At 39.9% G+C, this 22,143-nt stretch overlaps 1 protein-coding gene across 12 annotated transcripts in view; it reads right to left on the reverse strand.

The window, feature by feature from the left end:
* Positions 1 to 2,684: 2,684 nt before the first annotated feature.
* The window catches only part of TBC1D1 (TBC1 domain family member 1), a 123,105-nt gene continuing 103,646 nt past the window's right edge, over positions 2,685 to 22,143 (reverse strand). For all 12 annotated transcript variants that reach the window (XM_055717672.1, XM_055717667.1, XM_055717717.1 and 9 more), the window contains 6 exons: positions 20,998 to 21,156; positions 14,499 to 14,743; positions 13,903 to 14,062; positions 9,547 to 9,716; positions 6,586 to 6,756; positions 2,685 to 4,780 (listed from right to left, as the gene is read on the reverse strand). In XM_055717672.1, coding sequence (XP_055573647.1) covers positions 4,562 to 4,780; positions 6,586 to 6,756; positions 9,547 to 9,716; positions 13,903 to 14,062; positions 14,499 to 14,743; positions 20,998 to 21,156 — 1,124 coding nt within the window. In that variant the 3' untranslated portion in view covers positions 2,685 to 4,561. The remainder of the gene's footprint in view (positions 4,781 to 6,585; positions 6,757 to 9,546; positions 9,717 to 13,902; positions 14,063 to 14,498; positions 14,744 to 20,997; positions 21,157 to 22,143) is intronic.

Here is a 22,143-nt window from a genome sequence, read left to right on the forward strand (position 1 = left end):
TGTCTCACAATGCCCCAAAAAGACAAGCAAGGCAGGTCAGCAGCCCAGGTCACCAGACAAGGCTGTGGTGGTGAGGCAGGAAGCCAAGTCTGTAGGCTGGGATCAGCAAGGGTACGCGGCGAGATGCAAGTGTGGCTGCAACATAGCTGAGGCAGGGACCAAGCACGAGACCTTCAGCTTAAATGCAGTGCCTAAGAGATGGTGGCAGGGTGGGGAGCAGCTGGCTTCTTCCGTTTTTTTGTTGAATGGCTGCAAGCTAGCAGGTATTGAGGCCAGAAGCTGTTGGAGGCCGGAAGTGCCTCAAAGCTAGAGGTCTGCATTATCTAACTTGCATTATCTAATTAAGCAGCCAGACCTTCAGGAGAGAGGGCAACGCACTGAGTACTTTATCCCAGCTGACTTGGCTAAGAAGAGGTGCTGTACTCTGCCGTGTTGACACACCAGGCTGCTTTATTACGGTGGAATTAACAGCAACTATTGTGGTAGAGTTGAATTCAGCTCCTTGCTCCACTGAATGGTGGAGCAAGATCCCAAAGGAGAAAAAGCACTAGCTACGTTGTCCTCTCTGCTCTGTGTAGATTACTGTCCTTCATACATGGTCCTACTAGCTGCAGTTTCATGACTTTGTCTTAAGTAATAGTAATGCTTATCCAAGATGACTATGTTTGAAAAAAAAATAATCCCAAGAATATTGGTTGACTTGTGATGCTATACTACAATCCTTGCTACTCAGGACTGCTGGCAGTGCACTTACTCCAGTGTATCAGGTAAGAGCTGGAGGTTGTTAGGTACCTGCAGAGGAGGTATCTGGTAAGGAGACAGTATGTTTTAGTAGGACTGAGAGAGTTACTGTTGGGAGGGAAGTATAGCTGTCAGCAAAGGACATGGTTCCAGCAACTGCACTTCCCATTTTACATTGTTTCGGCAGAACATCACAGGACTATGTTACAGACCTTCTGGAACAATCTTTCAGACAACCAGCAAGACAGTTCGACCACAACTTAGAAGATCTGGATTTCAGTCTCAGCAACCTGTGAGAAACTGACAGATTTGGTGCAAGTCATTGAACTCCTTTGTGACTCAATTCTCACACTGAACAAAGGAAGACCTACGACAGTGCCTTTATGAAAGTGCTCTGACCTTCCCACGTGACAGGCACTGTATCACCATTCTCAGATTCTGTATTAAGCAATGATCTCTGGAAATAAACAATAGGGCAAAATATAGAAGTACTTCAAACAGCCAGAAGCACAGGGAGTCACAAGCACCTACCACAAACTACCACTTGCACTAGTTGGGAAAAAACCAGAACCAGGTGACCGCAGCACACCGCAGCAGGTCCTCCAGCTATGCCACGCTGTTCACTGCTACGGTTTTAGAGGGACTTCTTTTTTCTTCTTGCATATGCCAACATTAGTTCTTCCCACATTTTAGGCTAAACTCTCTGGACTACTGCATCGGTGTCATTCACTAGCATGCTCACACTGCACGCTTCGCTACCTTTGTCACACACCTTTGGAAGCCTAGGTTGCACATACAAGTGAACTCCTTCCTTCCTTCCTTCTTAACTGTTTTTTCTTTCCTTCAAAAGCTAAGCATCACTCTTGGGGATTTTCATCTGTAGAGGTGAGATGGAGAAAACATTGATTATTTCAACTTGGATTTTCCAGGAGCGGTTCATTTGGGATTCCAGCTGAGGGCCAGTGTATGGATTTGCAGGGGTTTTTTTAGAACATTCTCTGAATCAGAAATTACCACTCATGGGGAATACAATTGCTGGTACTCAGACAACAGAAGATCTCATTTTACACATCCTTAAGGATGTTCAGCTACAGTGTAGTTGGAGAAGGATGCAAGTATCTGGAACTAGCTTTGGGCTTTATTACTTCTTTCTTATACTTCTGAAGGAAAAAGCCCCAAGCTATTCCAAAGCTGGGAACTGGGTAAGCGATATTACCTTCCTACACAGTCTTCCACTTGAACTGGAGAGGTCTGGTGACAAAAATCAGCACAGGATGGGAAAAGACACACTGAAGCAACACACCACATTATCCGCTTCAGTGTAAGCAGCAGAAAGACTTAAATCAACTATTTCATTCATGTTCAAAGCCCAGACCAGTGGATGGTATGATGCCATGCCCCACTTTGCCAGGCATTTACATATTTAACAAAAAGGTATTAATTTGCATATGTATAAATGGAAAATTCATTTGTACCCACAGAAAATTCAACTCTCCGGTACAATGAAAGTTAACGTCTGTAGAGTCACAAAAGCAAAACGTTGCTTGCCACCTATTTACCACATTTGTGCATTCTGAGAAGAGTGACTTCAGTTCTAATCTAAGTCACTCCTGGAATTACACAAATTCTCAATAAAAGGCTTTGAACTAGAATTAGTCCTCCACTCACACTGGCAGAGAAGCAGAATGTCACAAAAAAGAGTGCATTTCTGGAGTCATGTGGAACATACTTCACTTTAGTCAACATAGGCAGATGCAGGTCCCAATATCACAAGTGGATCCTCAGCATGTTTAGAAGAGTCTGAGGACTAAAAGTTTTCATTAATAACCACTGTAGATGGTACTGTACTTTCAGGGAAAGTCTCATCTTACATGGTTCTGAACTGTCACCCCCACCAACTATGCTTTTGTTTTTAAATGTCAAAAAACGTACAAACATAGATGTAGGCATAATTATTATTATTTTTATTGCTGTTGTTAAAAAGCCAGGGCATGAATTATGGGACTATGCTGTAAAAATGCAACATTACTGAGTGCCTTAACAGTATGAGGTCCATTATGACAACACGAAGCCTGAACTTCAATATGGACTTGCAAATAAAAAAACAAGCCTAAGAGATAAATATATTAATAATAATTCATTTATCTGGAATTTCAATACTAAGTGAAGACAGAGTGGATTTGCAAGAACCAGATATATTTAAGACATGACAGAGTCAAACAAAGCTTCTAGATTGAAAAGTAAATTATCTTTTTCTTTTTGACCTACACAGAGGTATTTGTTCTGCACAGTAGATGAATGTTACAGCTCTCCTATTAAACTACAACCACAATGTGTCAGGGGGATTACATGAGAAAAGGAAAAAGCAAAACAAAACCTTTTTTACGTTGCCAGTCAGAGGAAAAGATGTGTGCTTTGAAATTTTAAAAACATCAATTTAAGAAAAAAAAAAAAAATCACAACTCCTGGGTGAATCTCTACTATCACAAAACACTGATGCCTATTAACTCTGTGCTTGGGGACTGAACAAAACCGTGGCATTGTTCCTAATTCTGAAGCAAACCCAAACAACTGGCTATCCATGGAGATTATTGCACTTGTAGAAGTGGTGCTTTAACTGGCCTGAAAACTACTTTCACTGTATTAAGGAAAGTGTGAATTTTATTTTTTTTTTTTCACATGTGTAATCTCACTGGAAAGATGCAGTGTAAAAAGAATTGTGTCCTAATTCAAACTGCCATACCCTTTCTGAAACAGTTTAAACATACCTGGAACAACATGAAGCTCTTGAAATGCCTCTATTACTTCAGAAAAAGTCTTAAGGAATAACACTTCCCAGAGAATGGGTGAGTGCAGAGTATCAAATAAAGGGAAAAAATATGACAGTTGCCATTAATTTCCCAGCAAAAGGATGTCTTACATCACACAGCAGATCAGAAATAAATAAGATGAAACGTGAAGTGTCTGAATACAAATCCTTGGATGATGTTGCAAGAATCACCAAATCTTCATGTGGTGAATGCAAAGGCTTCACCAAATCAATGTCAGTGTATTTTGTTAAGCATAATGCAGTTACTATATACAGTATGTTTATCAGATAATGTCATCTAACAATAGACTAAATGGTTGTTAAACAAAAAAGTACTATAACAATGTACTTACAAAAAGAGATGGCAACCCCCCAGTTATGCATAGTTACATATGATGAAGTCCAGCTCTCTGAAGTCCAATAGATTGACATCTTCAAGCATCAGGAAGCAGTTTTCTGAAGCGTAAACATAATTAACAGAACCCAGTCAAGCCGTAGGGGAGTTCCACTGTCAAAGATATCTTGAGCCCTATCACACAACTCTCTGTAGGTGTTACCACCACAGAGCTGCAACAGGGCTGTCATCCATTTAAAGGTTTTATGCTGCCGTATGTCTTCAAAGGACCTTCTAAAGGACATGCTATTTTACATGAGGGTGATCTACACACAAAAAAGATAAGTGACAAACACAAAGCACTTAGGTTTAGAAGCACTTATGGAAGAATCCATGACATCTTTACAGTGTATTGTGTATGACTGCACGCACTACTAAGTTTCCCCTGCTTATTATTATGTGGCATCTTACTGTTCAAAGTACTTCTACATACTAAGAAGAAAGAGCCTTCTCCCCAAGAAACCAGCTTCTCTGATATGGGAAGCCACCATGCCCATATCATGCTTTGCTACATACAGTAAGGCATGTACAATGAAGGTGACAATGTCAAATCCCCATGGATTATGACAAAAAGACCCAGTTCTTCCCTTTGTTTATTGCTCAGGTTCTCTGCTCCGTTACAGCTGTGAATGTAAGTCAGCATCCATGTGTTCTTGTCTAGTAAGTACAGGCTTTCCATCTCTATCAACACCGATCTTTTTCTGCATCTCTTCCACTGCTTTCAGCAAAGCTGCTCGCTCCTGCTCAAGACTGAGAATGGACTGCTTCAATTTGCCTTCATTGGTCAATAAAAGCTCTACTGTGGCTTCAAGGTTTTGAATCTTTCCATTAGCCACCTTCCAAAGTAAAAAGAGGAGGGGGAGGAAGGAAGGAAGGGAAAAAAAGGAAATTCATTAATAACTTACAACCAACTTTAAATTATTGCTTAAGATACATCAATACATATAAAATACTTGCAAAATGATGAAAAATTGCAAAGGTAAATGCAAGTATGAATGTTACTAGATCTGTGTATTTTAGACTAGAACTATGGTTTTGCCAGTAACCAGAAACTTCCCTCTTAACCTGATTGCTTTGATTAAACTCAGAATATAATGCAAAGCAATGAAATTAGAAAGTTATTAAGCCTACAAACTATGTACCAAAGAACTGTAGGTTAAGGTAAACTTCTGTACGGGTCAGCTGGGAGACATTTTTGGCCAGCCATTTGTTAAATTCCACTTTTGCTTTGCAAAGCAAAGACAACCCAGCCTGTTAGCTGTATCCTCATTTCATCTTGACATTGAGTCCAACAAATGCCAGATTTGAAGGCAAAGGGAGAGGAGGGGGTTTTGTGCAATATGCAACTGGACAATACATCTCAAAAAATTCCCAAAATTCTCCTTTGAAAGGCTGCACATATGGGCATTCTACTTTGTGGCCAAGTATTAGAACCTTCAAACTCATCACATGAGATCTGTAGCTGAGGTACTGTGACAAAAGCAGAGATCTGTTTGGAAATTTCAGCAACGGATAACATTTGAAGATAACAGCACTGGATGGTCTTGGCTTTCAGGGAAGTATTTGCTTTTCTGATGAGCTCACTGCCCTTCATGTAATTATGGCGGCTTAAAAAGTTCAGTCTTTTGGGTCAAAATATTGACAAACTACGCCCACATTGTTTGGTGATGCATTTTCCATCCATCAGCAATGGGTCACCTTTCAACATAGGAAATGAAGGCTGATGAAGCCCACCTCCAAGACAAAGGCATTGCTCCAACACCACAGACAGTTAAGTTCCTCACTATGATGTTAGGTGCTGACTTGCCAGCACTCAGGTGGAGAGGAACTTTGCAAAAAACTGCATAGGGCTGCAGAATATTTAGGGGCAGGAGTGGGTGAAAAATCCCTTGATGCAGGTATCTATACCACATCACATCTTGAGTCTCATCCCACAAATCCCTCTCCTCCATGCTATATTCAACAATTTCCTTGCCTATGTGCCTGAAGCTTTATCAAATATCTTGCAGAGGAGTAGCTCTTCTGATTTCTCTAAGGCTCATCTTAGAACGCGAAACGGGTTCAGATCTTCACAGGATCAGAATTTGCAGCTTAAGCAAATTTTTGTTAGGAGAGGCAATCTAAGTCTGCATGGTTAGCCAGCTTGAGTCATGATACAGGACCAATGGCTGAGAAACCTGAACTCCTTCTCTCACCTACTATGCTACAAAGTGTATGTCTTTAACAATAATTAAGAGGCTTGAAATGTCTGCTTCTTACCCTTGAATTCCCTTTCTCTACCAAACTAAATGCACGGTCAAAAATTTTATAACAAATGTCCTCCTGTTATAAAGCAGTCAGAAAGGTGAGAAGAGTTAAGCACAGAATACCCCCTACAGAGATCAGTTGTAGTGCCTCTGAAAAAGCTGCAGACTGAACAGGCACTGACCATACATTAGAAATTATTATTTCACATGTTGTCTAAGCAATCTGGGTAACAGTTTTAAAAAAAACACAAACACCACCTTGTAAGAAAGAGCGTGTCTACACTTCAAAGTCACTGGACCAAATGCCAGTCTCGCCTGTGCCTTGGTGTAGGACAGTCTCTTCTGAAAACGTGGATAAATTGGAATGTTAATTAAATATGAAATATAAATTGTACCTGCAGTTCTTCCAGGAGATCAAAGTTTTGTTTGCGCAAGCTACTGTTTGCTTTTTCTAATTTATCCAGTCTCTGATTGTCATTTAAAGATGAATCTATAAGCTCATCCTGAAGCACATGGTATTCAACTTCATAAGCTTGCAACTGCTTGGCAATATCCATTTCAAACACCTGTTGCATATGAAGACATTATTAGGCGCCACGCATATTAAAAACATAGCTCATTCAATGCTTTAAAATCTATGGATCTAGACTTAGACATCTAATCACTGTATACAAATAAAGGACTTAATTTTTGGCACTCACATTTCCTGCTCTGGAAATAGCAAGACTGAGGCAGCAAAGTGCAATACATTGGCACTGGTTGTGCTTAAAAACTTCGCTACCGATTTGCTGCCTGACTTCAGCAAAATCACTTACACTAAAGTTTTCAAGAGCGTACACTTCGTAGGATATTCCTCTTTTTAGATTTCAAATTTAATGCATATCAGTTTGGCATAAACCCTCCTAGACATACTTGGAATTAGATGTCACTTTAGAAAAGTGTGGTCTAAGCCCATGTGCCCAAGGCTAAGTAGAATGAAAGCTTTAAATGAAAACCAGTAAACATTGCTAGGTTTATTTATGAATCTATGGTACTCCTAGAGACTGAAAGAAAATGAAATAATCCATCTTTACGCTAATACACTTAATGGAAACATTATGCAATGTCAAAGCAGATTTCTATTATTTTTAACTATGAATCAACAAAATGAGTGCTCAGTCTTGTACATGAATATTAAGAAAACCTTTTATTTAAAAAACAAATAAATAAATTGAGGTGCACAGAGTGACCCAAAGGAGAAAAACCTGCTATTGTGTTTTCCTTTTTCTAAATTTTGGCAAACATGTGCCTTCAAATTGTTCAGGAAGTATGACTCTAACATCCCTGAGCTAGTTATCTACTCTGAAAGCAGTGAAGAAGGTAGTAAATTAAAAGGACAAGTGTGCCAATCACAGAACACAGTAGAAACAAAAGTTGATTTAAAAACTAATCTGGAAAATAGCCCAAGAATAGAAGTTCAAGGGTTATAAACCCTTGTACTTTATTCCTTTCAGAAATGAGTCAAATATCAAATCCTATCTTAATACCCATTGAAATAACAGGAATTATTTCCTATTTTATTTATCTGCTTTGTCTACAAAATTTTAACTGTTGGTTATAGTTACAGAAAACATCAGTTTATGAAATGTTTCTGACCACTGTTAAATATGCTATAAGAAATTCTCTCATAGTTGTATAGCAGCAGCAACACATCTACTGAGCATCTAAGTACAGAAGGTTACAATACAATTTTAATTTGAGTTTGGTTACACACAGGGAACTTTCATTTTCTATAGATTGGAGCATCTCTGGAGAACACACACTGCTGGAATTTCAATAAAACAATGGGTGTAATTCAGCAGGGCAGAATGCTAGCTCCTCTCATGACCTCTGCCACTTCTAGCCTCTGTATTCTTGAGAAGGGAGGGAAATCCCTACTGTCATACCCAGAGTATCAAATGTGAAAGGGGGGAAACATGAGGCAAATCAAAAGCTTGACTTGAAAACCATCTAACTGAAGGCACGTTAGGGCATGTAAGCCAAAGGCCACATTGCAGAAGGTGTGAGGAGGATGGAGATTAGCCCAGGAGCTGTGTGCGGACTGCAGGGCTGGTCAAACAGCTGCTCTCTTCAAAGGCAGCCCTGATCAAAGCAGGGGAACTGCTCCCTCCTCAACTCAATTTTACCCGCCCACTTTAAATTCAGAGCAGTCAGAGCTGCCTAAACAGTGTACCCTCTCCCTCCTCGTCAAAGCCAATGCTTTTCTGCAGGTTGCCTAAACACTGCCAGTCTCTGCAGAGCTGTGCATTCCAGGTTTTCAGCCTGGCAGATAACACATGATCCCCCCGGCCACCTAGACATCACTTGCTTTCCTTCCCCTCACACAGGCTTTCTAGTGCTCCCCTCTCTCCTTCAGTAGCAAGCATGATTTTCTGATCCTAATTGGAGTGCACGTCCCCTGGAAGCTTTGCTACCAGGGATCGGATGGGAGCCCCTCACAAGCACTCTGCAGTGTACTGCACTGCTGGTCTGCTTTCTTTACCAAGCCCAGGCTTTGCAGATCTGCACAGTACAGCCCCTGTGTTTTGGACCACTAAAGGCCTTCAGAAAAACAGGCTAAACCCCATCTTCTATTTGCCTGCTGCAAATCAGATGTCAAGTGTAACAGCTAGGGTTTCTAAATAGGCAAGCCTTAACCGCAATAATATGTGATATTTTTCAAATTCCATAGTTATTCCCTGGAGTCTTCTGCTAGCTTAGCAATGCTGCATAATTTTTCTTGTCTGCCGTTTAAAAAAAGTACATCAAGGACACGCAGTTTTTGCTCTCTAGAGTCACTGCTCACTGCAAGAGACTGCACTGCCCCATGCACTCCTGGCAGAAATACAAAGGCACTGTTGTAACACACTGAACCAGCACCATGAAAGCCAGTACAGACAAAGTCAACATAGGGAAGCTTCTAATTTCATTAAATAAGGTCAACATTTGTGAGGCTCTTATAAGTCAATTTTTGCTTCTGAAATGAGACTTGGAGAGCAAGATTCTTTGGAGACAAGAAAACTCAGAAGGCTTATTTTGTGGAATGCACTGCATATGGGCTGTAATATTGCTGCCGGTAACAAAGTGTTACACACATCGAAAAAAACCAAAAGTAAACTCATTTTCATTAAAGGCTTCATAACCAACACGTAGATGTACGAATGCAGGGGTACCACACAAGTCATACGCTTCCCAGAGTTTTCAACATCTTCAGAACTACAATAACAGAATTCTCAGCCTGAAGTAACAAAATACATTGTTATGGTTTTTTTCTGTCAAGAACTTGTTAATAAGAGCATTCCTTTGCATACTACTTATACATTCAGGTTATTTCATACCTGACTAATGGTCTTTTCCATCTGTACCAAACCCAAGTTGGGAAGAGTGCTTTTAATAAAGTCAACAATAGTTTCTAGGTTCTCATGCTGCAGAATCAAGGGCTTATGGCTTCCCAAAAGGCTTAAAGCCACTTTAAATATAGCCTCTGAACCTTGAAGAAAGAGCATATCTGTGAAAACAAAGGAAAAAAGAGTACATCAAGTAAGCACATCTTTTAACAAGAATATTAAAATAGTAAAATGTCCAAGGACAACAACTCATAGATGCAATCTGGAGGCTAGATATACTGTGCCAGACACCTGCTTTTGTTACTGTGGCTATGACTTCACAAATTTTGTAGGATCACAATTAGCAGTGTGAACAGCACACTTGACTAACACAATCAATGATTCATTTGTTTAGTGATTTTTCACCAAAAAAATCCAATTCAAATATAAGGTACACAGTAAACCAGGTAGTCAAGTTTGTCAGTGTTGTCACTTTTTGGGCATGTAATAGTAGTGTGGGCTTTTTTCTTTTGAGATGTTAACAGGAATCTGAATTTGATTAGAATTCTTATCCCAATGCCATTTAAAAACCCTAATACAAACTACACATAAGACACAACCAAAGACCTGAAGTTCTTTTCTTATCTGGTGGAGAAAGCTACAAAGTCTCAGTTAATACAACACTGAGTATAAGGCTAGATGGGCACTTTCCAGCAGCCTCAAGTTTCACGTGCATGTGTTTATTTTTAGTATACATCTCAACCACTTATGTTAATATTCTACTAACTACATTAATAACCACCCTGAAATCTTAGTAATACAGCTTAAGTGTGAACATTACAGGTGGCCCTGCAATGCCAGCACCTGGCATACATTCAAGCACAGTGAAACCACAGTATATAGTGACCTTTCAATGCAACGTCCTTTCTTTTCTTTTCCTTTACAAATTGCCTATGCCTTTACAGAGGACAGAAATAGAAGACTGAAACGAAATCATCAGACAAGAAACCCATCTTCACAAATCCATCTGTCCACAGTACAAACAGCAATGCCCTGCATTTGACTTTCCTGATACTGTAACTCAGAATCTGCTCCTGGTTTTACTGAGGGACTCGCTACAGGCAAAAGCATCTAACATACAAAACAACACTGACAAAAGTGGAAAAGGAAGAGAAGATACTGTGGTTTTATTCCACACTTCCTAAAGATGTTTTTATTTTTAAAGTGCTTCTTGTCTTGTTCTTTCCCTCCTTTGTATTCAAAGCTGTGAATGAAGGCACAATCACTTACAAAGTAGCACAATGACATCAAATAAGTAGTATGTGTTAATGATTACAAAAAAAAGAAAGGAGAATAAAGAGAGAAAAAAAAAAACCCACCACACAGCAAGGGAAGCAACTACTACCACAGGTATCTGTGATGTAGCAAAGAACATACAAAAACACTGGCTAACTGCCTTTTTTAGTAAAAGCAACCTCTCCTTCCAAATTTGTATCAGAAAGAAATTCCCCCTTGTGCTCTTTTGCTTGTAATGTTGAAGCTGCAACTCATTTCACTTCTCACTCTTTCTCTCTGAGAAAGAAAAGCATAAGTAATAACTAACCATAAATCTTGCACTTCGCTGCCATTTGTCCTAAAAGTGGTGTAAAATTTTTAAACTTTGATTCAATGTGAAGTCCAAAGGCAGGAATGATTGAAAAGTGGTAACAGCAGGCGTCTGCCTCAATTCTCTATTGAAACTGAAAACTGTGGGAAAATGTTTTATAGGGAAAGCTCTATATTAGGACAGGGGATGCTGAAGAACAGTTAGGAAACACAAAGTGGAAAAAACACAGCTGAAAATAATGCAGATTTATGATTCTGCACCTGCCCCATAAAGACACGTAGATTAACTCAAGGTGACCTGTAAGTTGTTAATGAATGCCTTTATGAGCTGAGCGGGTAATACATCGATGAAATCCCTCTCTCATTTAAAAGAGCAAGTACTTAACAAAGACCTGTTTGTTACTCACTCCCCACACTTCCCGTTAAGTTGGCTGCCAGCCAACAACAGTACAGTGAAGTTACCCAAATTAATGTTAGCCTGATTGGCAGCCTACAGGATTAAAAACCCCCAACTTTTATCTACAATCTTGAAACAAAATAAACATTATTCTACCAAGTCTCCTCCATTAATAGGTAAACAGGGGTATTAAAGAACACATCTTTGTTAACACTGTACTTTCATTAGGTCCTGCTCAGGAGAAGCGTTGAAAGTTTGGGCAGATAACAGTGAAAAGGACTTTTGCTATTTGACTCATAAAACAGCCTTTGGCTCCACCTTTTTCTAAGCCTACTTCTTTTACATATTGCTTATACGATACTTGCTAAACGTACACTCTATGGAAATCTAAAGAAGTGGTCTGTAACAATTATTAAATAGCAGTGGGGCTTCACGTTTCAGACGTTCAGGGATACCACGTTAGAAAATGGCAGTGCAATCTTACAGTCTTAGTAACCTATAGATGAGTTACTCCAACATTAAAAGGCAACAATCTTTCATCCCAAAAGTTCTAGTAAGTGAGCGATGAAAACTTACACTATGCTCTGCAAAAGTGCATGAACACACAGGTCAGAACTGATCAGATCCTAACTTGCCATGCTGCTAATGACACCTGCTATCAAAGTGACAGCTCTAGCCTTTTTTAGCTTTATAGTTGTGTTTCAGAGTCTTTTGCATGGGTGAAGATGAGGTTTTGCTTTCTAATGTAAAAGAATGTCCAATGTTCTCGACTTAATGTCAACCAATGTTCCAGTAAATACTTACTAAATATTTGAAACATTAAAAACTGCAAATGTTGGTCATACTGGACTTCCTCCATAAAAACCATTAGAGATTTTAAAGAAGTGACAGTTTCAGTCATACATGATTTTCTGTTCTTGACCCAAAATCATACCTGTGAAAATCATGTATCTGTGCCTTCTATTCTAATGTAAAATCTTTGCTTGCTAAAGCCCTACAATCCTCCAATGACAGATAACATGCTAATCTGTGTATTAGGGCAGAAATCCAAACATACTGGATACACAAGGCACTTTTATACCCTCACTGCAGTCAATTGTCCAATTCAAAGACCCTTTTTATCAAGTACAATACTATGAATGATTCAGAATAATCCAAAGATGATTATAAACTCAGTGTATGAAACTCATATACAGCACAACTTAATTCCTACAGTTTATTACTGACAGCTAGATACTTACCATGTATGTTAGCCTACTTTGAACTGTTCCAGAAAAAAAATTAAAAATGCTGTTTTCCCTGGACTTAAAATGCTAATCACAGGACATGTAGTGCTACTTAGCTATACACCATCCTGTTCACCATGATTTCTTCTAGCGCTAATTTTAGCATGTCCTTAAGCAGAAACAGGCCTGGATTCTTGTTGGCTCTTGGAATCTATATTCATTATTTCTTATTGTTTCACTACATCTCTTAAGTGAGACTGACTGAGAAAAATAGTTCCTCATTAGAAGAGAAGATTTAGGTGGAAAGCTCCAATCCACCCTGCTCATCATGGACAACTCAGTACCATATAATGAAATGCAAAACCAGAGAAGTGAAAAGGAAATTAAGCATCTTCTGATATACTGAACAATTAACCTATGAAATATACATCCATAAGATAGCATCAAGGTAAATTCTTAATTGGAAATTAATGAAAAAAAGATAACTTCGCTTCTGTAGATTCCAAAAATAGGTAACAGAAATTACTTTAGAGCCTAAACTCCATATGCTTCCAAACATTTTCAGAAAGTCAGTTTATCAGTCAGGCTAAAATCATAAGGATAAGAAAAACTAGTTTAAAAGCCCAGTGTTTCTGCAGGGTAAACCCACGGTTAAACTGCAAGGGCCATCTCTGGGTGTATGCGTTACAAATAAAACTCTCAAAAAAATTTTCCACTGACTCTGTTGGAGACGATTATGGAGTAAATGGACATATTTCTCAGATTATGCCTTTGTTACATCTCTTTTCAGCTTGAAACTAACTAATTGTTGGTGTTGAATGACATTGTCATAGCACCATGCCTTCATGGCATCAAATTTTACATCCTCTCTACAAGTGGTTACAGGGTAGGAAAAGGTAACAATGAGGATGAAAAGACAGGACAGTTTGGGACTGCCATATGCTTTCCTCTTTCTTTCCATTTTACTGTAAATACTACATGCTCCATAAGATGACATCTGTTGTTGTTCTGTTCATCAATAGGAAGTAAAATATTTCTCCTGGGTGCCTGAAGCAGACTGGATAATAATGCTGTTCCTAATACCAGCATGCCAAACATAAACCCTCAAAAATAACAGATACAAGTTTCATGAAGAATTACCGAAGACTCTGGCTACAAATCCAAGGGGAAACTGGGAGGCAAACATGGTAAGAAACCAGGGAGCAGCATAGAGGCTGGGGCCAATTTCATGTTCCTCTAGGTGGTTATAGAGATCCCGATGGTAGTCATGAAGAAGTCGAGACAGTTGATACATCTGGATCTGCATGGAATAACAACAAAGAGACTAAAGATCACAGTAGCAAAGCTCATCTTCACACTTCACACTTACAGAAACAGTGAAAGATATTTGTCAGTTGATGTTTGGACGGAATTGTGTGAAGAAAAGAAATAATCAAAAGCCACCTAAAAGACCCAGGATGGGTCACCTGTGGGCTTATGACAGGCTCATTTGCAGGGTTATTTGAACCTCATACAACATGTAACAGAATTGTTCCTATTTATGGTTTTCACAGTTTTCCCAGTAGACTTTTAATTTGAAACTAGTGCATTAAAGGTGATGTGTTCTTTTCCCAGATTATCCTTCCCCATTTTGAGAAATGAATTTAAGTTCAAGTCTAGATTTTGACAATGCTATCTATATTGCATTATTATGATTTAACATTAGCATCCTTTAATTATAAAAGCTGAAATCATACCTGTAAAATTGTCATGTCAGGACGATATTGTTTTCTCAGGCCTATGTCAAACATGAGAAACTTCAGCATTTTAAAAGCGTCTTCTTCACTCATATGAAGTAGTAAAACTCCTGCTACAAAACTAAGGCCCTGGCAATATCCCACTTCCTGGTCGAGAAGCGAATAAGCCTTCAAAATATTGTAGAGTGACAGCTGCCCAGCTCCCAGCTGTGCTGAGAAGTATGGATGTGTTGGAAACGTGCGCCCTGTGAAAATAGCTGAAGTCAGCGACTTAAACTAAAAAATAAACAAAACCCAAACCCCCTCACTTTGCCATGTTATCAAGCTAAACAGTCTTTCAGAAAGGTAGATTCTTTTGAAAGGTAGATTCTGATTCAACCACAGGAAGACCGTAAGAACATTAACAATAGAAAACAACTGACTTTTAGACTCTACTAGTGTTTTGTTATAGTAGTTGCAAAATGAACTTAGAAATTGTCAGGGGGATGGAGACGGTTGTTTGGAACAGCTGAGTAACTGGTTCTTAAGACTAGCCTTTGATCAGTTTGTTAAAGGGCTTATAGGGACTGGTTGCCTGTAATGGTAGGTTGACAAGTCACCCAGTCCCCTTCTCATGAGTAAGAAGTTTTAGCTTTTAGACAACTATTAGGACGCAGGCAGACTCAGAACATCTAAGCTCTATGGGTTGGGCCCCCTTCCCTTTCTCTTTTCTTCTTGTATTTTTTCCCCCAGTAAATGTGTCTCTTGTCACCTCCCTCTTTGCCTTGGTCCTTCCCAGTCTTATGGGTCCTTCCTCCTTTCCTGCAACAAGAAGCTCAGATTCTTCCATGAGCTGATGCCACTAGCCTGGCAGAAAAATCTCCTTTTACATGGGGTTAGCTGTTCTGCCCTGTTACTCAGCTGTGTCAGCTCCAGGAGGCAGCCCATGAGCACCAGCACAAGTGAGAAGTGCTTGGAGAGTGGGAGTCGGTTACCAGAGCAAAACTTCCTCTTGGCAGCAATGGGCTTTGGATCTATTCGTCAAGCATCTTTAAATCCCAGCCTAAGGTAAACTATGCTAATTGTAAAGCCATAGAAACACAACTGAGCCATTTCCAGTTCTTCAGTTCTGGAATGAGATCATGACTTCCACCCCAGACTGGCTTATCTGCAAACTTTCACATGGAGCTGGGACCCATATGTCCTTAAACCAAACCAGTCCAGCTAGGTGACTTACACAATTAGTTTGACCTACAATATTTAGCCAGTGAGTAAAAAGCCAATTTGTATTTTTTTTCTGCAGCTCTTACAATATCGAGAATTGTGTAGCTATGTCTGTGTTATGATACATGCTATATATATATTACATGAGAGCCAACAGACTGCACTTTGTGAGCTCTTGAGCATCTGGATACTTCCTCAGAGAACACCAGGGGACTCCTGGGACCCTGAGGGTACTGCCGCTGGCAGGTAAGGATGATGTAGTTCTGGCAGCTTCCAACCAATGCTTGACAGCTGCCCTTGATGACAGGGTGCCTATATAGCCTTTGTTCTAGCTGATCTCTGATTAGGGAGGGCCATTAGTGACCTAGATGATGGGGCAGGGTACACCCTCGGCAAGTTTGCATATGATACAAAACTGGGAGGAATGGCAGGTACACCAGAGGGTCATGCTGCCATTCAGAGGGACCTTGACAGGCTGGAGAAATGGGCTAACAGGAACTTCATGAGGGAAGTGCAAAAATCCCGCATCTGGGGAGGAACAACTCCATGCACCAGTATCTGATGGGGGTGTCGCCCAGCAGCTGGAAAGTAGTTTTGCAGGACCTGGGGGTCCTGGTGGTCACCAATGTGCAAAGTGCTCTTGCAGCAAAGGCGGCTAATGGTATCCTGGGCTGCATTAGGAGGAGCACTGCCAGCAGGCTAAGGGAGGTGATCCTATGCCTCTGCTCAGCACTGGTGAGGCCACATCTGGAGTACTGCATCCAGTTCTGGGCTTCCCAGTACAAGGGAGACAAGGACATAATGGAGAGAATCCAGCAAAGGGACAACTAAGATGACAAAGGGACTGAAGCATCTCTCCTCTGAAGAAAGGCTGAGAGATGTGGGACTGTTCAGCTTGGAGAAGAAAAGGCTCAGGAGGATCTTATCAATGTCCACAAATATCCAGTGGAAAGGAATGAAGAAGAGGGAGCCACACTCTTCTCACTAGTACCCACCAACAGGATAGGATGATGGGCACAAATTGAAATACAGAAAATTCCACCTAACATAAGAAAAAAAATCTTTTTATTGTAAGGGTGGCCAGACACTGGCACAGGCTGCCCGCAAAGGTTGTGGAGTCTCCATCTACAGAAATATTCAAAACCTGAGCGAACATGGTCCTGGGCAGCCTGCTTTAGATGACCTTGCCTTAAACAGGTTGGGTTGGACTAGATGATCTCAAAAGCTCCCTTCCAACTTCAGCCACTCTGTGATTCTGGGAACAGAGACATTACAGGCCTCACTTTTACAAATTTTTTTCCCCAAAAAAATTTTCCAAAAGGGATTATTTTCATTTCTAGGAAGAAAACCCTCCCCCTATCAGATTTCCCCTGTGAAATACCGCAAAGAAGAAGAAACGTGAATACTACTTTTGTTCTAGTATCAAGTGGAGCTTGTTTTCTGGTTGCCCACTTGTTAAATACTACCCCACCCTTTAGCTCCTGGAATGCTGCTGTGCTGCCAGATAATATCAGAGCTCCTGCTTCAAGAAGACAAACCCTGGGGCAGAGTCCTGCTATCTGGTAGGTGCTCTAGCCTGTCACCCCCAGATACTGGCATTCAGTTCCTGAGCAGGTCTCCCCTGGCCAGGCTGTCACAGAGTTGAACGTTACAGAAGAAATACTTCTAGCTTCCTAGGAGAGGGAGCTTGTGCTCCTTTGCAAAGGAATCCTCTTGCCTGAATAACAAGTTATTACAGTATGGTCTAAGGACAGACCTGTACTGCCTCACTTACACAAGGCTCCTTTCATGGAAGTCATGAAAAAAAGTTACAAGCTGAGCAAGAATAAAAAAGCAAAGAAGTTCTAAAAAACAGTAAATGGAGAAGACACAGAACTGCTAAACTCACAAGCTGATTTGTTTCTGAGTGCCCTGAATTTTGGCTTTTACTATGTAGGCACAAACAACACCTGACCCTGCCGAAAAGAGACTCTGAATGAACTGTGGTACCTCAACAGCACCAGAATGAGAAAGCAAGTACTTACTACTTCATTTTTGAGATGTAATAAAACAAAACATAACTTTCTACTGTGTCCAGCAAACACTCCGTGATGAGTACAGTGGTTTCCTACACTGACAGCATCTTGAAGTCAGTTTACCCTACCTTATTGAGAAAGGAAATCAATTTACTGAACATGACTTTGGTGTTCAGGACCTGAAATTCCCAGTGACTGCAGTCGTTGTCCAAGTGGGGCCACAGAAGGAAATACACAAAACAGCCTTCAGGGAATTGTGATTTTGTTCTTGCCCCATAATGAAATAGCACTGTGACATGTAAACTGGGCCAGGAAAGTGGCTGCTGTACCTCACCCTCTGCATCCAGATGCACACTGCTGTCCTCATTCTCAGGAAGCACTATTCACAGCTGAAGATGCATTGATTCAACTAAGTGTGAGCAATACTACCACAGCTTTGGCTCACACCGTGTTAGCAAGACCTCTTTAGCTTAACCCGGGAAAGCTTTTTTAAATATTATAACCACATGTTGCAAGAACATTAGTTTTTCTCTCAAGGGAGAAGTGCACGCTTTCAGAAGGATTCGTAAAGATTTAAGAGACAACACTTCTGATAGCCTGAAGGAACACAGGTCAGAACATGCAAATTCCTTCTAGCTGCCTATCCAGTTACGCGGTCTTGATACTGTGCAGCACTACTCTATTCCAGTGGGAATCAATAGGAAACTAGGAAGTCTTCAGAATCCTAGTTTCATCTTACTGATATAATAGGGTCCAATCCTTCCCTCAGCTAATGGGCTAACAAATGGCTCTCCGGCTAAAACAACACATTGCCTGAAAACCACCATGATGTTAGCAATTTGCCAACACATGCAGTCATTTCATGCATGTGCACTTCAAGCGGAGCACACAGCTAAGATGGGAAAGCATAGATGTGCAGAACCAGGCAGAAAACATGAACAGCTTGCTGAGCTAGCAAGCACCAGTCTGCTGTGTGAGCCAACCAAACTCAGACTGACTGTGCTCCCTACTGTCCAGGAGCTGTCCCACCCCTCTCCCCTCTGCTGAATGTGTTCAGTTCACTAATCCAGTACAGATTATTCACCCCTTACTGAGGCACTTCAGTGTGACAGAATCCCAGTGTTCACTGCTGGGGTATCAACACCAAGTATGCTGACTTGAGTAACAAGTACCTGTTAGCAAATGATCTCTGGTTGCACATAAATGTCTCTCTCAAAAACAAAAGACTGCTTCTGGTGCTGCATGATCCAGGGGAATTCCTAGGATTGGTGTGACAGTGTCTGGAAGGAAACAATTTACCTACATTGCAACTGGCTATTCCTAGCTGGAATTAAGGCTCCTTGGAGAGTTGCTTTCCCAGCACCAAGCTGAAACCTGGCAAGCCTGTCAAGTAGGGGAAAGTGAAGCCATTGGCCATCACCCTCCTCACCTCAGCTCACACTAGTTCCTGCAGAAACATGCCTGTTCTGCCAGATTCTTGTTTTCTATGCACTGCCTTGACTCACTTTATCAAGTGTTACAAAAAGAAGAAAAAATTCTCATTTACCATATAAAGCTTACATCATCATCCTAACTTGGCAAATCTCGCAGTGCAGTACCCGCTGAAGAGAGCCTGCACATTGAGTTATTAAGACATAGGTGTGCCCTGGAGAGCTCTGGGTATAGATGATCCCTCTGCAGGCAATTCTTCCATGGCTTTTCCTTTGCAATGAAAAATACTCAAATAGTGTTTAAGTAGTTGGAAAGAGCAGAAGTATGATGGGACAACCATACTACTTCTTTACTGAAAAGACGTAATTGAAAATAATACAAAAGGTATTAACTACTGAGATCAAACCAAGTACAGATTTTCACATAGATTTTTATCATTCTATCACATGACTGGTTACTTGCAGTGCGTAACTTCCCCTCATAATTTTTTTATGGCAAATTAATTAAATCAAACTTAGTGATTACAGACTTCTTAAATTGCCTCACACAACTCCTCAGACCCAAACCACAAGCCCCACAACACAAGCTTGTCGCAAGTTATATAATACTCTAGAAGACTTTATTTTTTTTGGCCTTCATTAGCAAAGAGCATAATGAACACAGAGTTCAGTGTGGGATTATTCTATACACAAGAGCTGGGATCCTCTTGGAAAAGCATCAGCTCCTGGTTTCTCAGACAATAAATGAAATTAAAATATCCAAGGGAGCATAAAACAGTATCTTCAAAAATATCCACAACTCTATAAGCATGAGGATAATCTGTAGATTATCCGTTAAACCTTCCAATTCATCCATATACCAGTGAGGTGTTACAAACTTGCACCAGATGGTTTACATCCAAAAATAAATACTTTTGCCAGGGCAAAGGTTAGACATGTGGATATCTGACTCAAAAATCAAATGGCATAATTTTTTGAGGTATATGAACACTGCTCTTTTACAATATCTGGAGGGATCTCTTCTGCTCCTACCCTAAAACAACCATTTCATTCCACTTAGATTTCCCTTCTCATGTTTCCTTCTAATACCAGCAAAAAAATTTTGAGCTTTGAACAATAAATGTGAAGGAAAATGGAGAACTCTAATCAAGAAGACCAAAAGCCTGCCTGAAGTCCATCTACAAGTCACTTCAAACTTAAGAGCCTTGGTTCCTAACCTCTCTCTACTAAACTCAACGGACTATAGTGTATGTCTCTCCACAGATCAATTCACTGTCCCTAAATCAGGAGCCAGCTCAGGCAACGTGAATAACCTGCCTTAAAAACAGTTGGGATTTTTTGTTATTAGAAGAAGATTATTTTGTTATTGTTCTCATCCAAGTAAAAAATACCAACTGCTAGCAATTATCCATTAAAAAAGAAAAATAGCAAAAAGCAAAACTGCATTATTTCAAGTAAAAGTGCTTAACAGAGGCAGCAAACACTGGACATCAGGAATGAATAGCACACAATTCAACAGTCTGCACTTAAATATTGACTTCCTTTCTTGATAATTTGTATTCCATGGGCCTGTGGAGTCCACTGTCAATATCTGAAATACAGATGCATTACAGTCACATCTAGCTAACTTATCACCACATGTTGCAAAGGCCCTCTGTGCTTGAAATGCAGATTTTGCATTTTCCTAATGATTTCAAGTAACAGATTTACATTTACACCAGATTAAAAGCAGTTCTTACCAACAACCTATTACTAAATGGTGAGGCTTTTTGTATGTTATTTTCTTTTATTTAATTCTCTTCCAGAGATCATGAAACCCTTACTTTAATTTCAGACCACTACTTTACTTACCTAGGTCAATAAGTATTGCATGTTGTTGAGAAGTTAGTTGTTTTAGGAGTTCCTTATAAGGTATGTCCTTTGATTGTTGTTTACTTGGAAATTGATGTTTAAGATGGTATTGCTCTGCTAGAAATTTCCAGATCTCCCCACGGTGGTGACGTGGTACTCCTGAGAGAAGAAGGTCATTAAAAAAGTAATTTGTACTCATACTGAGGGTTCAGCTATAGCTGAGCTAACAGGATTGAGGAACTGAAGATCCGTATCTGCTAGATATGCAAACAGATCCCTATCTGCTATCTCCAGTAGACCACAGAAGCAGATCAAACTACAGTGCTTATACTTCCTCAACCAATAAAATATATCAGCATCCTAACAGGAGAGATTTAAGGTAGAAACTTAGAGGGGGAGCTGCCTAAGTCTAAAAGGTTACCGCTTCCATCCAGTTTGAGAAGTACTATAGAAGAGGCAGCAAAAACTGCCATACTAGTCTCTGAAAAGTTACATATTCATCTCCCATTTTTCAATGTAAAGTACACAATAAAGCACCATGATAGAACTAATTAACATCTTTCACTAATATGGCACTGACACTGTTGTTAGGAGCAAGTTTTAAGAAAGCAGGATGCACACATACAAAAAGTATAAACAAGCACAAATGAGATGTGATCTAAAGACTACAAAGGAAGGCAGATTAATCAGAAAGCAAGTATTGTATTTCTAGTTTTGCTATTGGTTTGCTGAATGACTGGTACCTGTAAAAAATTTTTAAAGCTTCAATTTCTTTCTCTATAAAAAGGGATGATGCTACTTAACTATTTCACATAGGTGACAATAGCCTTCATTTCTACCTATATGCAAAGCTCTGAAAGTTACAGAAAAGTTACTGTTACACGCATACTTTATTCAGCACAAGACCAACACTATTAAATCATCTACACAAGAAATCAATACACTGTTCTTTGGGAAAGTATTCTGTCTAATCCATAATATACTGGAACTAGATATTACAGTTTGAAGTAACTTATGGCTTAAAGTTTTTTGGACTCCTTTTTTCTTTTTGTATATATGTAACCTACGGATAGCAACAATAAGACAAATCAAAATTGACTCAAGCATACAACTTACACAGAAAGCTAACAAAACATAGTAATTTCA

The sequence above is a fragment of the Falco cherrug genome, chromosome 1 (assembly GCF_023634085.1).
Source record: "Falco cherrug isolate bFalChe1 chromosome 1, bFalChe1.pri, whole genome shotgun sequence".
Lineage (NCBI taxonomy): Eukaryota > Metazoa > Chordata > Aves > Falconiformes > Falconidae > Falco > Falco cherrug.